Source organism: Lepidochelys kempii, chromosome 18 (genome assembly GCF_965140265.1).
Source record: "Lepidochelys kempii isolate rLepKem1 chromosome 18, rLepKem1.hap2, whole genome shotgun sequence".
In the NCBI taxonomy this organism is placed as follows: Eukaryota; Metazoa; Chordata; order Testudines; family Cheloniidae; genus Lepidochelys; species Lepidochelys kempii.
This window is the reverse complement of record NC_133273.1, coordinates 13,855,773-13,869,401: the sequence shown is the minus strand read 5'-3', so window position 1 is coordinate 13,869,401 and position 13,629 is coordinate 13,855,773. Positions and strand designations below refer to the sequence as shown.

Genomic DNA, 13,629 nt, shown 5'->3' with positions numbered 1-13,629 from the left:
TGACAAAACAATACAGAAGTGAGGATTTCACATTCCAGCTATTGATAAGTGAGTTCTTGCCAGACAGGATCCTATCAAACTAATTTATTTGAGCATGAGCTTTCGTGAGCTACAGCTCACTTCATCGGATGCATACCGTGGAAACTGCAGCAGACTTTATATACACACAGAGAATATGAAACAATACCTCCTACCACCCCACTGTCCTGCTGGTAATAGCTTATCTAAAGTGATCATCAAGTTGGGCCATTTCCAGCACAAATCCAGGTTTTCTCACATCCCCCCCCACCCCCATACACACACAAATTCACTCTCCTGCTGGTAATAGCTCATCCAAACTGACCACTCTTCAAGTTTAAATCCAAGTTAAACCAGAACATCTGGGGGGGGGGGGGGGACAAGAGGAAACAGGCTACCTTGCATAATGACTTAGTCACTCCCAGTCTCTATTTAAGCCTAAATTAATAGTATCCAATTTGCAAATGAATTCCAATTCAGCAGTTTCTCGCTGGAGTCTGGATTTGAAGTTTTTTTGTTTTAAGATAGCGACCTTCATGTCTGTGATTGCGTGACCAGAGAGATTGAAGTGTTCTCCGACTGGTTTATGAATGTTATAATTCTTGACATCTGATTTGTGTCCATTTATTCTTTTACGTAGAAAAGAATAAATGGACACAAATCAGATGTCAAGAATTATAACATTCATAAACCAGTCGGAGAACACTTCAATCTCTCTGGTCACGCAATCACAAGTACTCCTTTTCTTTTTGCGAATACAGACTAACACGGCTGTTACTCTGAAACCTTCCAGGATGTAGTTTGCTCAGATGTATTAATCATTACATTTTTGAAACCCATGACTTCAGTGGGTTGCTGCAGTGGAGGATTCTTGCTATATTAGAGGTTAAACTTTGATCATTCAGGATAGTGTAAGGCGCAATGCTTCTGCCTTTAAATTGACTCTGCAGCCTCTCCTCCCATCTCCAAACCCATGCACAAAATCCACCCTCATGAATCATTTGCAGCTAAATCACCCTATTTTGTACTCAAGACTGCCTGGAATATAGGAATAATAGTGAGGAAATGATGCAGTTTTTTTAGCAAACAGAATGCATATGCAGCTTAAATTAACAGCAAATACACACTTTAATAGCAGCACAATCCAGAAGCGCTAATTAAAGGTTAAATCCAAACAGTGTATTGTTGGGAAGTTAATTGCTCTTTGGTTTTTTTACGTCACTGCATAAGCTGAGAAAAGGGGGGCTGCTGTAATATAAAAATCATTGAGCTGGACGTTTTGCTCCAGCCCAGAGAAAAAAAAAACAAACTTGCGAGGCAGGGAAGTAGCTTGTTGCAGAGCTCTATCAGGCAGTGTTCCACATACATCCACCACTCTGCCTGTTTCTTCTGCTGACTTCTGTCTCCTGGATGATGGGGGCTGCTGCATGTCCAATACAGGAAAGACACATATTGAAAGACAGCCAGGTAAGCGGAGAATGGATAAAAACCCATTATATCTATAATGCTTGTTATTCACTCTTCTTCTTTGCACTGTACCCAGGTGAACAAGAGTTTCTCATCTGGGGCCACAGGGTACTCAAATTGCCAGGATCTAATAACAGGAGAATCTGAGGTATTGGTTTGTTTCAGTTCCCCCTTTTTCTGCTCTGTGCCCTCTATTTCCTCTTGTTTATCCCAGTCCTTTCTTTAGTGGGGATTTGGTACTTCCTCAGAGTACCAAAAGGCTGACCTGCCTCAACAACTGCCTTGTTTGTACCATGTTATTTGTACATCATTTAGATGAGACTTTCAACATTGGGGTCCTGTCTGTGCTCCCCTGACATTAAAGTCCTAGGGAAATTTAATAAGCATAATGGCTTGACCCGTTGTCCCTGACCAAAAATCTTTCCCTTCCCGCAACATACACATACAATCATTGTGTCAGTTAGCTGCTGTTTCCTCCACCCCAGAAATGGTCACAACTCAGTGGAGCTGCAGTTTGTTGAAGTGCGTTAGCACTTTTCATTATAAATGATCCTATCTTGCCGTAAAAGATTTGTCAGCCCCAGACAGGGAACTCTGGCTCTGAACTGAATACTCCAATAACATAATGGCCTAGTCACTTAGCTGCCTATATGTGTCTACACTAAAAAAGTACCTTAATTTATAAAGATAATTGAATGCTTTTACTAGTTTCTAAAAAAATGTCATTAAGTTAGCCATTTAAAGAGTTTTCAGCTTTAAGTGTTTGATTTACTGTACTCTTTTGAAAAAGATCCAAGAACCAGTACATAAACTTGACCATTAAAAAAGGATTTTTCACTGAAATTATAGAATGAGCTACAGCATTGTACTTTATTAGCTGAAAGCTCTTGACATTTTTTTTGGTGAGACTTTTAAAGGATGTTGAAGACAGTAACAGAATTTTTAAAAGGACACATTAAAAATAATGCTTCTGTCTTTTATACCTGCTATGGCAAGTAACATTATGACTACTATTAATTGAAATCTTAGAGGGGGAAAAAGTCAGTTTACTGTGTACGCAGTTTCCATTTCTTTTATATAAGCAGCTTGTTTGCCTGGGTCTTGAGCAATAGGGAAAATAAAATAATTTTAAAACAAAAAGGAAGATGATTGTATGACCAAAGAAATTGGCAGGTGCAATATCTTTTAGTTCTTCTTAATAACTGACTAGATTTCCAGTTGGTGTTTCTTTAAGATGCCTAAGCTATCATTATATGGCCCTGGGAACAGCTCTACCTTTCCATATGAGAATGGAATGATTGTGTTGACTTAAAGATAATATTGTGATCAGCAACAGCTCTTTTCAAATGAGGAATTCAATGTTTTATGAACATTAAGTATCCCCCTAATGTATTACTGCTGGACTCAGAGCATGCAAAAAAAGTAATTGGGAAACCATGATTTTGCACACTGCTAGCTTGCCCCAGTGTTGCTGAAATACATTGATAGAAATAGTTGGCAACTGTTGCTGGAAGTACAGACGTAGATGTTAGGTGACCTTCTCTGTGCCAGGATGTGCCTTTCAGCCACACTTTAGGCTTCCCTTTCTCACTTGGAGGAAGGGTTTCTCCCCCTAAGATTAATAATTCTTTCTTTTTTTACAAGTACTTGCAGGAGCGGACAGAGGTAAAGAGAAGCACCTTGCCCACTTTCCTCTCTGCACTGGTTGACTGGATATCCCAGATGGAGGACACATCCCTGACGGAGGAGGAGGTAGAGCTGGCCAACCGGCAAGAGAGGTCTGCCATTCAACAACCTCGAGCATGGGAAAAGTCCCCCTGCAGGAACTTATTCCGGAAGACTTTCTCCTCCTGCTAACAAAATAGCTTCCTGAAGGTCTATTTTAGAGTGGCTTTAGCAACAGCTGCCTCCATCAGGATGAATATTATCAGTGACTGCTTCTCTGTGAACAAATACTATCTCTTTGTAATAAGTGTGATTACACTCTCTCTCGCCATCCTCATTCTCTAATAAAAACTGAATAGAAATGTATAGACAGAAATAATTTTATGATTGAAATGGAGTGCAAATATAGAGACTGAGCATCTTGAAAAGTACCAAGTTGTTACTATTTGGGCTACAGTTCAGGTAAAAGGCTGAAATGTCAACTGCCCAACAACTCGTGGTCTGATCCTGCAGTTCTCATTTCCCCAAAATTCTCTAAGGGGAGGAGGGACTGCAGGAGCAGGTTTAATAAATAGTTACATTGGCATTATCTATAGTGGAGCTGCAAGGATCATGCTATTTTTTATTCTTGCTCCTTAGGTTTTTCATACCTTTATCTGGTACAACCTCCTACTTTATACTACATCACTGTAAAGCTTGCTCTGGGAAAGACTTCACTTCTCTTAGTTTAAATTTTTTTTGGAAGACCTAGTTTGTGTTGTTTTTTCTAATATCTGCACCCTTATCTTTAATGTTATTACAACTACCAGTAGTTTGCTTTTTGTGTCAACATTAACCTATACACGAGACACATCTTTCATTACTGTTTAGTATAAATTAAGAGTAAACTTCATAGATTCCAAGGCAAGAAAGGAGTGTTGTGATCACCTAGTTTGACCTCCTCTATAACCCAGGCCATAGAATTTTCCCAAATAATTCCTAGAGCGTATGTTTTAGAAAAAAAACATCCAATCTTGATCTAAAAATTGTCAGTGATGGAGAATCCACCACTTGGTAAATTGTTTCAATGATCAAGTATTCAATTTTTAAAATTTACACCTTATTTCTAGTCTGAATTTGTCTAGTTTCACTTCCACCCATTGGGTCATTTTATACATTTCTCTGCTAGATTGCAGAGCTAATATTTGTTCCCCATGTAGATACTTATAGATTGTAATTAAATCACCCCTTAACCTTCTTTGTTAAGCTAAATAATTGAGCTCCAATGAAGTGAGCTGTAGCTCACGAAAGCTCATGCTCAAATAAATTGGTTAGTCTCTAAGGTGCCACAAGTACTCCTTTTCTTTTTGAGCTCCTTGAGTCTATCACTTTAAGGCATGTTTTCTAATCCTTTCATCATTCTCATGGCTCGTCTCTGAATCCTCTCCAATTTATTAACATCTTTCTTGAATTATGGGCACCAGAACTGAGACAGTATTCCAGTCACATCAGTGCCAAGTACAGTAGTGAAATAACCTCTACTCTTACCTGAGATTTCCCTGTTTATGCATCCCAGTTATCACATTAGCTCTTGTGGCCACAACATCACATTGGGAGCTCATATTCATCTGATTATCCACCACAATCCCCAAATCTTTTTCTGTCACTGCTTCCCAGGATAGAGTCCCACATCATGCAACTTCTGTTTCTCTTACATAAATGGGGGCCCAACAGGATCTTCAATACTGGGTTGAACTTTTGCTTACTAAGTTTCAGCTTTGCATGAAATGTACCCCTCAGAATATAAGGCTTTATAATGAAAAAGCTGGCAAGCCTTCAACTGTTCTTTGCCCAGTAGGAAAATCAGTAAACTGAAAAGCATAGTGCTGGCTGGTCTAGTTCATTGCTGAATTTGTACTCGAGTAATTATCTTTACACAGTTGAATAAGGTATGGTTTTTTTGCCTGAGTAGCATGAACAAACATTCTATACAGCTACTATGGCAGCCTACAACAGGAGAAAAGCCATCCCCTGTGGCAGGAAAATTGCTTACAATGTGAGAAGGTAAATAAGTAGTGTGATAAACTATTGTTTTCCCTGTCCAACTCATGGACACGTATTGTTCCATTGTAAAAGAAAGGGGTAGTTCAGGCCAAGAGTGAGCTTTTATTTCATAGAGACAAGACAGCACTTCAGTAGGTTCTTGGCAATCAGGATCCCCTGTTTAAGTCTAGGTAATACCTTTCAATTAGAAAGAAGTAAATGACATCCTTAACTCACACCTACTCCTAATTAAGATTCAGCATGGTTTTATAGGAAATAAAAGTTAAACTTAATTTTCCTATAAGACAGCAGATTTTTGCTTAAGTTACATCAGAGACACTAGAACTGGTTCAGGGTTATGTTCATTATAACTACAGTAAGCATTGTAGTTATGGCTCATTCATTAAAAGCTAGATTGCAACATCTGTACACAAGAAGCATTTCTGAATGTTCAGCTTTGCTATACATTAAGTGACTTATCTACTCCAATGCTTAACCTAATGTTAGATTAATGGGTTTGCAATGTTGGAAATACTGTATAATTGTGTATATTAAATATTCACCGCCCCTTTTAAATGCTTCAGCATTTTTATCTTTTGCTCTCCTAGGACAGAACTATCAATAGAGAATGTATGTGCTAATGCACTGTCACCAACATTAATGTGGGTCAAGGCCAAATGGCACCTTTGGGAAGGCTAACTGCCACAAACTCTACAATTAAAAAAAAAAGTCTGAGACGACAAGCCCCCTTGGTGCTTGGGTGATATCAGGGTGTTTCCAATAATTAGACAGTCATGTTCTTGGAGATATATAGCAAGCCAGGCAGTATGTGAGAGCATCACAATAAAACAGCTTAATAGTATAATAAGCTTTTAATATTAAAATTCTCCATTAAAAGTGTTTCAAATTATTTTAAAAAAAAGGGCCAGTCAATAAGAACAGTGTCATTATGTTGTATAAAAATATAGGAATATAGACAGGCCCAAAAATGAAGTTTTCTACCTGAAGCCCTTTAAAAACCAAGCATTTTAATTTTCGGCATGCTTAACATCAGTTCTCACTCTCCTCCCGCAGGGGGAGGTAGTAGCATGTGGAAATAATGGCACAAAAGTTAAAATATGATTTGATCAGTTACACAGCAAGAGATTATCAGAACCAGGATTTGAACCTCAAGTCCCTGGATCCCAGACTCGTTCTCAGTCAATGCCACATAAAGTGGTAGCTGGAAAAAGTCTGCACACTGGCAGTCTGACTACAACAAATTGTAATAAACCTCACCAGGAACAGGCACTGAGAACACTGCATCTCTCACTATTGCACTCTGTTTAGAAAATAATCTGAAGAGAATGTGCTTGGTCTGCACTCTCCTGTGCAGCCTCAGAATTTGGTATGAAAACCCTCATGCTCACACAGCGTTTAAAGTGCCCTCTAACTTGGGCATTGTCTATACTTGAAAGGAGTTACCAGTATATGGGTAGAGGAAACCCACAGATACCCCACGTGGAGACACAGCTTATGCTAGCAAAAGTTCTCTTGCTTAAACCAGTTCCCTGAATGGAGTAAGCTATACCTGTAAAATAATTCTTTTGCTAGTAGAAATACACCTACACTAGGCCCTTTGATTGCACAACTATGTTGGTTAGGGGTGTGATTTCCCCCCTCCTACCTGACATAGGTATGCCAGTAAAACTTGAAGAGTACACCAAGGCTTAGCCTCACAGTACCCCTCTGAGTAAGTAACTCCCCGCATCTGAAAGACGGGAGGGAAGAGATAATGATTAGAACTCAAGAGCACCTGGCTCCCAGTTCTTCATTCAAAAATACCTCTCTAATGCAGCATTTAGCAGGACACTGGTTTCTGGACTACAGAAAATTTGACAAGTACCACTACTCTGAAAAAAATAAAGCCTTTGGTTACGTGAGATCCTAGACTCTCACTAGAGGGATTAAACCTGTCTGTTAACAACACAGAGGCAGAGACAAGCCCAGTTTTTAGTTCTCTAGAGGCAGGGCATAGTATGACCAGAAAACTATGGTACTTGGGGAATTTAACACACCATTTGCTTGTGTTGGCTCTAATACACAAGAGACCTATGTTTCTTTCACATTTAAAGCACTGTCAGCAGCAGTGCTGCGAAGTCTCTTACTTCTTGCGTTTTGAACTCAACCAGTCTCCCCAGGGCAGCTTTTTCTTGCCCTTTGATATACTCCTCAGGGAGCGTAGAGCCTGCACTTGCTGTAAGCGCCTGGAGAGCTCCTGATCACAGGCCTGTTGGAGAGCTTCAGTCTTCTGCTTATCCCAGCACAGTGCCAGAGCCAAGACTTCTGTGTCTTCCTTGAAAACCAGCTGTGAAATAAAAAGTTGGACACACTGATCCTCAGTGCCCCACACCTTGTCTTTTACAACAGCCAGAATTTCTTCTAGTGGTACACTCCTCCTGAACTGAACCCTTCCCCCCAAAGTAAAAATAGGTGGATCCATGAGAGAACTGCTGAAACACAAGCAATGATTTGGTATATTTAATTAAGACCAAAAACTCACTGGGATCTAACATATTTATCCTTGAGCTTCACAATTCCCTGACTTAAAGTTTCTACCTTTCAAGCCTAATTTGTTTTTAATTCTACTTGGCATCTGGAAGTTAGGAGCTGGAAAGGTCCAGTAGGTGCCTGAATGACTTAACTCCAGCCAAACAAAATCAATACATTTACACTCCCTTTTGTCAACAGAAGAAAGAAACAAACAAGGAAGTCACAGGTCCTTGCAACCAAGATGAAAACTCTTCAGGATGAGAGGCAATTCTAGAAACCTTCACCTTTCCAAGATAAGGGTTTATTTACGTTGTTTTTCTGTTTTACTGGGACCTTTAGCTGGCCTGGTAATAGGAAAAGAAAAAAAATACTGCTAAATGCAGATTTGCATTCAAAGAGCTAGTTTGTAAAATATTCCTAGTTTGAATTCTGGGTGACCATTTCCTATGACCAGTTGACAAAGCTCACAAGAAGTTCCCATGATGGGTTCCTTTTGGGGAGAAGGGAATTTGAGTAATTGTACTGCTTGGGAAAAAGACAGGATACCACAGGGGAGCTCCACGCATGGAGGAAGTATATGCTGTGGCAAGGTTCCACAGTGCTGGGATTTTGAACAAAAGATCACCATACTGTACCAGGATTTAATAAAGTGGAGAGAGAAGACCAAATCTCATTACCTTTGTGCCTTAAACTAGAGTTAACACTTGGGTCTCCAGAGGTGAAAGGACAGTTTTTCCTACATCCCTTCTCTGCACACGGAGATGCCAGTCAGCCTGCCTAGAACAGGGTGAAGACCAAAAGTTACCAACCTCTAGATCCTGACTGTCTAAGCTGAGTTCTGGGGCAGGTTTCTCTTTCAGTGCAGCAAGGATCCCGCTACTGAGTGATCTTTTGGCGGAGGCACCTGCACTGCTGCTATCAGTGTTGACTACATTCATCTCCTCCCTGGGTGCAGCGTCAGGTTCTGAAAAGTAGCAGGGAGACAGTGTTTAACAGTAGCCAGCAGCATGAACACAAGTGGAGGGCTGGGAATGCAGTTTGATCAGTTTGCACCAACTACAGCAGCGTCATCACAAGCTCCTTCACAGCAGCAATGGCTCATGCAGCTTTCTCATTTCCCCTCCCCTTTAATCCCTTTCAGATGTCTCTGGAAAGTTGCTCATGCTCCTTACCTGATGCCTTGGTTAAGATGCTGCCTTCATTCTTTAAGGCCTTCATGTAGAGTTCCAGAAGCTGTCTGGATTGGCGTTCTTCTTCTCGTCTGTCCAGCGCCTGCTGCAGGGTGTCCTGTAACATCTGGGTTTTTGGTTGATTCTGGGAAAGCTCCTGGGCCAAGTCTGAACATGGTACATCAATGAGAACCTAAACGAAACAGTGGAGTCCTGCTACATGGAACGATTTAGGTAAGCCACATTTTAATTGTTCTATCGGACTGACTACAACAGAGCTATAAAGATGGCATACCTCCCAAGTCACACATACAGAGAAAAAGTCTCAACCTTGCAAGGTTACAGCAAGTTTTATTAGGCATTTCCAAGTCGTTCTAACTGGCACTCCCACAAGCTAAAGTTCTTTACCTACAGTCAAATGTCCCTCAGAAAGGTGTGAAATTATCGCCTACTTTTGAAACAACACAGAGAAATTCTAACAATTTTACAGCAAAAGCCCCACTGATCAGTTTGAGTGAGACATGCCAACACCAACAGGGACTGGCTTTTGGAAAGTAACTTTTGATCCAGACTGCTGAATGAGTACTACAAGCAGCAATCATTAAGACCAAATCCTGTTATGCACAGATGTTAAGGGGCGGGAAGTGTTCTGGCATGCAGCTGATCATTTACTTGGAACCAATAATCAAGTCTTCTAAACCCCTCCATAGACCAAAGTGCAAGACAAACAAAAAGGACAGGTGTGGTTGGAGGCCAGGATACAAACCCTATAGGAAGGAACTAAGAGCTTCGTGAGGAATGAAAAAACACATGGGATGAGAGATGAATCAGTCTATATCTGAGAACCAAAAAACTGTAGGGATATAGCATCAGTATGGGAGAGAAGGTAGAAAAGATGAGAGTCAGCATGGAGAGGAGGGATGCTGGATCAAGTGAGCAAGGTAATGGAGAACAGATGGTGTATTGTGTGTGTAAAAGAATGATTTACACAGTGTCATTTTCAAAAGCCTATTCATTCCATTGGGAGAACATTTCCCCAAGAGCAGAACTTCACTCCTGCACCAGAGCCAAGTCAACAGTATGCATTTTCCTTTCCTAAGATTTCACCATCTCCCTTCTAATGAGGAAACTAAAGGAAGGAGACAAGTGTGACATATGGGTTCTCACTATACCTGGAGGTCTTCCTCAGACATCAAAATGATGCTGGACAGGTCATCCTTCAACTGTCTTGCCAGATGCTTCCACTTCGATTCACCGCTATCCACTTCATCTATGGACTCCCTTGAGAGCCAGGCTGTGCCCCCATCTGACACTTGAGAAATGACCACAGTCATAAGAGTGGAAAAACTCATGGTTGCAAAGATCACAACAACAAAATCCAAAAAGCCCTTACTGAGGGGGTATATGAACAAAGCTGCTGAACAGGAGATAGATGTGGTAAATTAAACAGCTTCTAAGCTTTGAGCTAGAGGGGTTTTCTTACCTCAGAGTTGGAATCACAGCTATGAAATCTACACTAGAATTAGAGAGTGTTCAAAATGTTGCTTCCAGGAAATAATCATTAGCCTTTTGGACTCAGCCTCTTGCACTGATCTGTCTATGTGAGATTAGAGGGAGAATGGGGTGTTTAACATTTAAAACATTTTTTAAAAAAGTCTCTTTTCATGGTGTCTATGTCAAGACTTCCTGTGAAGAAAGAATTGTCCCTCACACCTCTTCTCAATCTTGGCTGCTATTCTTCCCACCCCTTAATTATCATCACCATAATCATCATCATCATCTGTCCTTTCCTCAGTTTTCAGCACAAGCGAGTTTCTGTAAGTGAATAGGAGGGCAAAGGACCAATATCACCATGTCTGTAACACTTGCTCCGCTCAAGCCCGAGGCGAGGGAGTGCAGAGGTGGTAACTTAAACTAGGCCTCCAGCAGAGTCATCAGTCCATCTTCAGTGGAGGTCTTGGTGTCTGGAAAGTTAAGACATAAGTGTGGCAAGCTCAGTGGGACCCCAGTCCCAGGTGGCACCCTGAAGCGGGGGAACTCCATCACAATACGTTCCCCTCCAGCCTTGTACCTGTGGAGCTGCTGGTCCACTTTTCATTCCTGGCCAGTGCCACAAACTTGGTGTTGGGCGGTAAACACAGGAAGTAATCTTCATCATCCACAATGGTGCCATCCTCTGCCAGAACTAAGGTGATGGGCTCCCAGGCCTTGTCAATGGCCAGAATGTCACAGGCTACAGAAGATAAAGTGTTTTCATGAGGCAGAAGGAAGTTTGGCAAGGCAAAAACACTGTCCTTTATGCACATATGACAGACACAAATTTCCCTTGGGGCTACCGCTAGGATAGGTAAGTGAATGGCCCCTGTCGACATGCAGATTCTGTACATCAACTCTTCTCTGGTTTATGTTTACTAATTTGTCTCCATCAATCCACATTTTTAATGCTGTTCCTGATACAAGCTCAAAAAATGCTCCTTTCCTGGGAGTTCATCCTCCTTTACAAGGCCAAATGTGGCTGAGCAGCCTAGAAACTACATTTTCACATGCACATTTTCCAAATCTCCCTATCTTGACACCAGGAGAGGTCCTCAATTTTAATCCTCTATCCTGCTGGTCTACGACATAAAAGGTGGAAAGGTCAGACAGACAGACTCATGAAATGTTGCTGGATAGATCCAGGAGAAACAGGTGGGTGTCGAGAGGTTGGGCTGGGAGCTCCCCCAGCCAGACCAGATAACACAAATAAATAAGAATGCCTTTCCAGCTGCACTAGGTATCTAGGCTTGTCCAGCAACACACATCCATTGTTTGTCAACAGTTTTAAGTGATTGTAGTGCCTATCAGCACCTTGGCAGTTGAGGGGAACCCACAGAGGCAAGGAGACTTAAGAGATCAGAATACTCTCTTAGCCATTTATACTTGCATATGCAAGACAAACCTACATAGCCATTTTAAAGAAGAGCACAAGACAAGTACACACAGCCTGTATTCTCTGAAGGGAATAGTATAGATTTAGCCAAAACAATTTTCGTCTCTAATGGAGCTTAAAAATCTTTAATGCAATTACGAGGCTTAACCTTTAACATGACATGAGCTGTACCTGAGAAGCATCTACAGTGATGTATGTGGGACTTGATAGCTCAGTGCCTCTGGGCATGTGGGAGATTTAACTCTGCCAGCCTCCTAAAACCTAAAGAAACCAACAGTGGGGCTCTACACATACATCACTCATAAGCCAGGGGGCTATTAATGCCAAGGATCACATTTCATGGGCAAAGTCTGGATTCAACAGTATTTAAAATTCATAATCTTAAAGCCATGCGTTGAATGGATAGCTGGCCAAGGAAAGTTCCCAAGTGCAGCCCTTCACTCATGTAGTACATGATGCCAAGGTGCTGATGCCCAGCACCACTTGTGGAAAGACCCCCAGCAGGAAGCAGAATGGGCCAGCGTGGCACAGTGCCAATTTCAGTACTGAAATAAAACTAAAGTTTCCCAGCAGCCTACCCGCAGTCCACAAAGGGAATCTCTGCCTCAATGGTACATCAACTCATCTAGATATTTGCTTTGTTTTACAAAAGGCTGCATAAAAAGTACGAGCGAAGTCAGTACAAACTAAAATTTCACATAGACAATGACTTGTTTATACTGGTCTATAGAATATACAAGGAAATGTAAAGTACAATATTTATATTCCAATTGATTTATAATTATATGGTAAAAAAAATGAGAACGTGGGCAATTTTTCAGTAATGTTTTGTGACACTTTTGCATTTTTACGCCTGAGTTTGTAAGCAAGTAGTTTTTACGTGAGAGGAAACTTGGGGGTACGTGAGACAAACCAGACTCCCGAAAGGGGTACAGTAATCTGGAAAGGTTTGAGAGCCACTGCTCTATCTAACCCCAGCACCCTCCCAGTCACACGGCACCTCTCTCACAGCCTGTTTCCTATGCCCGATTCCTCCCCACAACGCCAATGTGGGGTTGCCCAGCTGTGAAAAGAGAGGGGCCACCACAACAGGAAAGGCTCGCTGGAGTAATGCAGGCGGCACAGTATGATAGGGGAGGGGGACTGCAACAAACCTCCCCGCCCCCCATCCTTCTTCCCCGACTCGCCCCCATTTACTGTTTCCCTGCCCCCCCCCCAGCTCCCTCTCTCCCAGGCTGCCCCTCCCCCCACCTACAGGATCCCTCCCCCATCGCCTGGATCCCTGCCCCGCTCCCCCTCACCCTTGCTCCGCAGCTCCCGCAGGCAGGAGGCCGCCACCCCGTGGTGCTCCCGCTGGCTCTTCCGCCGGATCAGGCACTGCCTCCGCGGAGAGACCCCCTCCCCGCTTCCGGGAGCCTCTCCCGCCATCTCCTGCTCCTAGCCCTGGGGCTGAGGAGCAACGGCAGCTAAGCCGCTCCCCTCGCACCTCGGCCCAAAGACAAGCCCCAGCCCGCTGCATGCCGGACCTTGTAGTCCTGCTCCCAGAGCGTGGCTCTTCCACAGGCCCAACCCCGGTGCACGCCGGGCCACGTAGTTCGTTCTACATATCAGCCTCGCGGCCACTCCCCCTGCCTAACGATGCCTCCCTCTCCCTCTCCCCCTGCATGCTGGGAGATGTAGTCCTTTCCCGCCAGACCAGCCTCTAACTCCCATCAGGCCGCGTTAAAAAGGCAGGAGCGCATTTTAGTCTTTTTTTGTGTGTGTGTGTATGTGTGGCTTGCTGTCAATAGTTCCAGGGTAATTTTCAGTTTTAAAGGTTAAAGAATA

General features: G+C 42.5%; 2 protein-coding genes across 4 annotated transcripts; one reads left to right on the top strand and one right to left on the bottom strand.

Moving 5' to 3' along the window:
• Positions 1–699: 699 nt before the first annotated feature.
• On the top strand, positions 700–5,748 carry CORT (cortistatin). Its single transcript, XM_073316486.1, has 3 exons — positions 700–1,485; positions 1,562–1,633; positions 3,130–5,748. The coding sequence occupies exons 1-3, from the start codon at positions 1,429–1,431 to the stop codon at positions 3,340–3,342; spliced, it is 342 nt and encodes a 113-aa protein (XP_073172587.1). The 5' UTR covers positions 700–1,428; the 3' UTR covers positions 3,343–5,748.
• Positions 1,123–13,323, bottom strand: DFFA (DNA fragmentation factor subunit alpha). 3 transcript variants are annotated; one of them, XM_073316483.1, is made up of 7 exons: positions 13,104–13,323; positions 10,945–11,106; positions 10,046–10,179; positions 8,877–9,066; positions 8,514–8,668; positions 7,320–7,519; positions 1,123–1,441 (listed from the first exon to the last, which is right to left on the bottom strand). In XM_073316483.1, the coding sequence occupies exons 1-7, from the start codon at positions 13,228–13,230 to the stop codon at positions 1,237–1,239; spliced, it is 1,173 nt and encodes a 390-aa protein (XP_073172584.1). In that variant the 5' UTR covers positions 13,231–13,323; the 3' UTR covers positions 1,123–1,236. The 3 variants fall into 3 exon arrangements, with proteins under 3 accessions (XP_073172584.1, XP_073172583.1, XP_073172585.1); XM_073316482.1 differs by having other exon boundaries at positions 10,046–10,185; positions 13,104–13,322; XM_073316484.1 differs by lacking the exon at positions 7,320–7,519 and having other exon boundaries at positions 10,046–10,185; positions 13,104–13,322.
• Between the last annotated feature and the right edge of the window lie 306 nt (positions 13,324–13,629).

Bases quoted from the DNA above. Each gene is read 5' to 3' on its own strand.
- CORT (XM_073316486.1), top strand. From the start codon at position 1,429: ATGATGGGGGCTGCTGCATGTCCAATACAGGAAAGACACATATTGAAA. The intron at 1,486-1,561 runs GTAAGCGGAGAA...CACTGTACCCAG, and splicing joins ACATATTGAAAGACAGCCAG to GTGAACAAGAGTTTCTCATC. The intron at 1,634-3,129 runs GTATTGGTTTGT...TTTTTTTACAAG, and splicing joins TAATAACAGGAGAATCTGAG to TACTTGCAGGAGCGGACAGA.
- DFFA (XM_073316482.1), bottom strand. From the start codon at position 13,230: ATGGCGGGAGAGGCTCCCGGAAGCGGGGAGGGGGTCTCTCCGCGGAGG. The intron at 11,107-13,103 runs GTGAGGGGGAGC...TATCTTCTGTAG, and splicing joins GCGGGAGCTGCGGAGCAAGG to CCTGTGACATTCTGGCCATT. The intron at 9,067-10,045 runs GTATAGTGAGAA...TGTTTCGTTTAG, and splicing joins TGTCTGAGGAAGACCTCCAG to GTTCTCATTGATGTACCATG.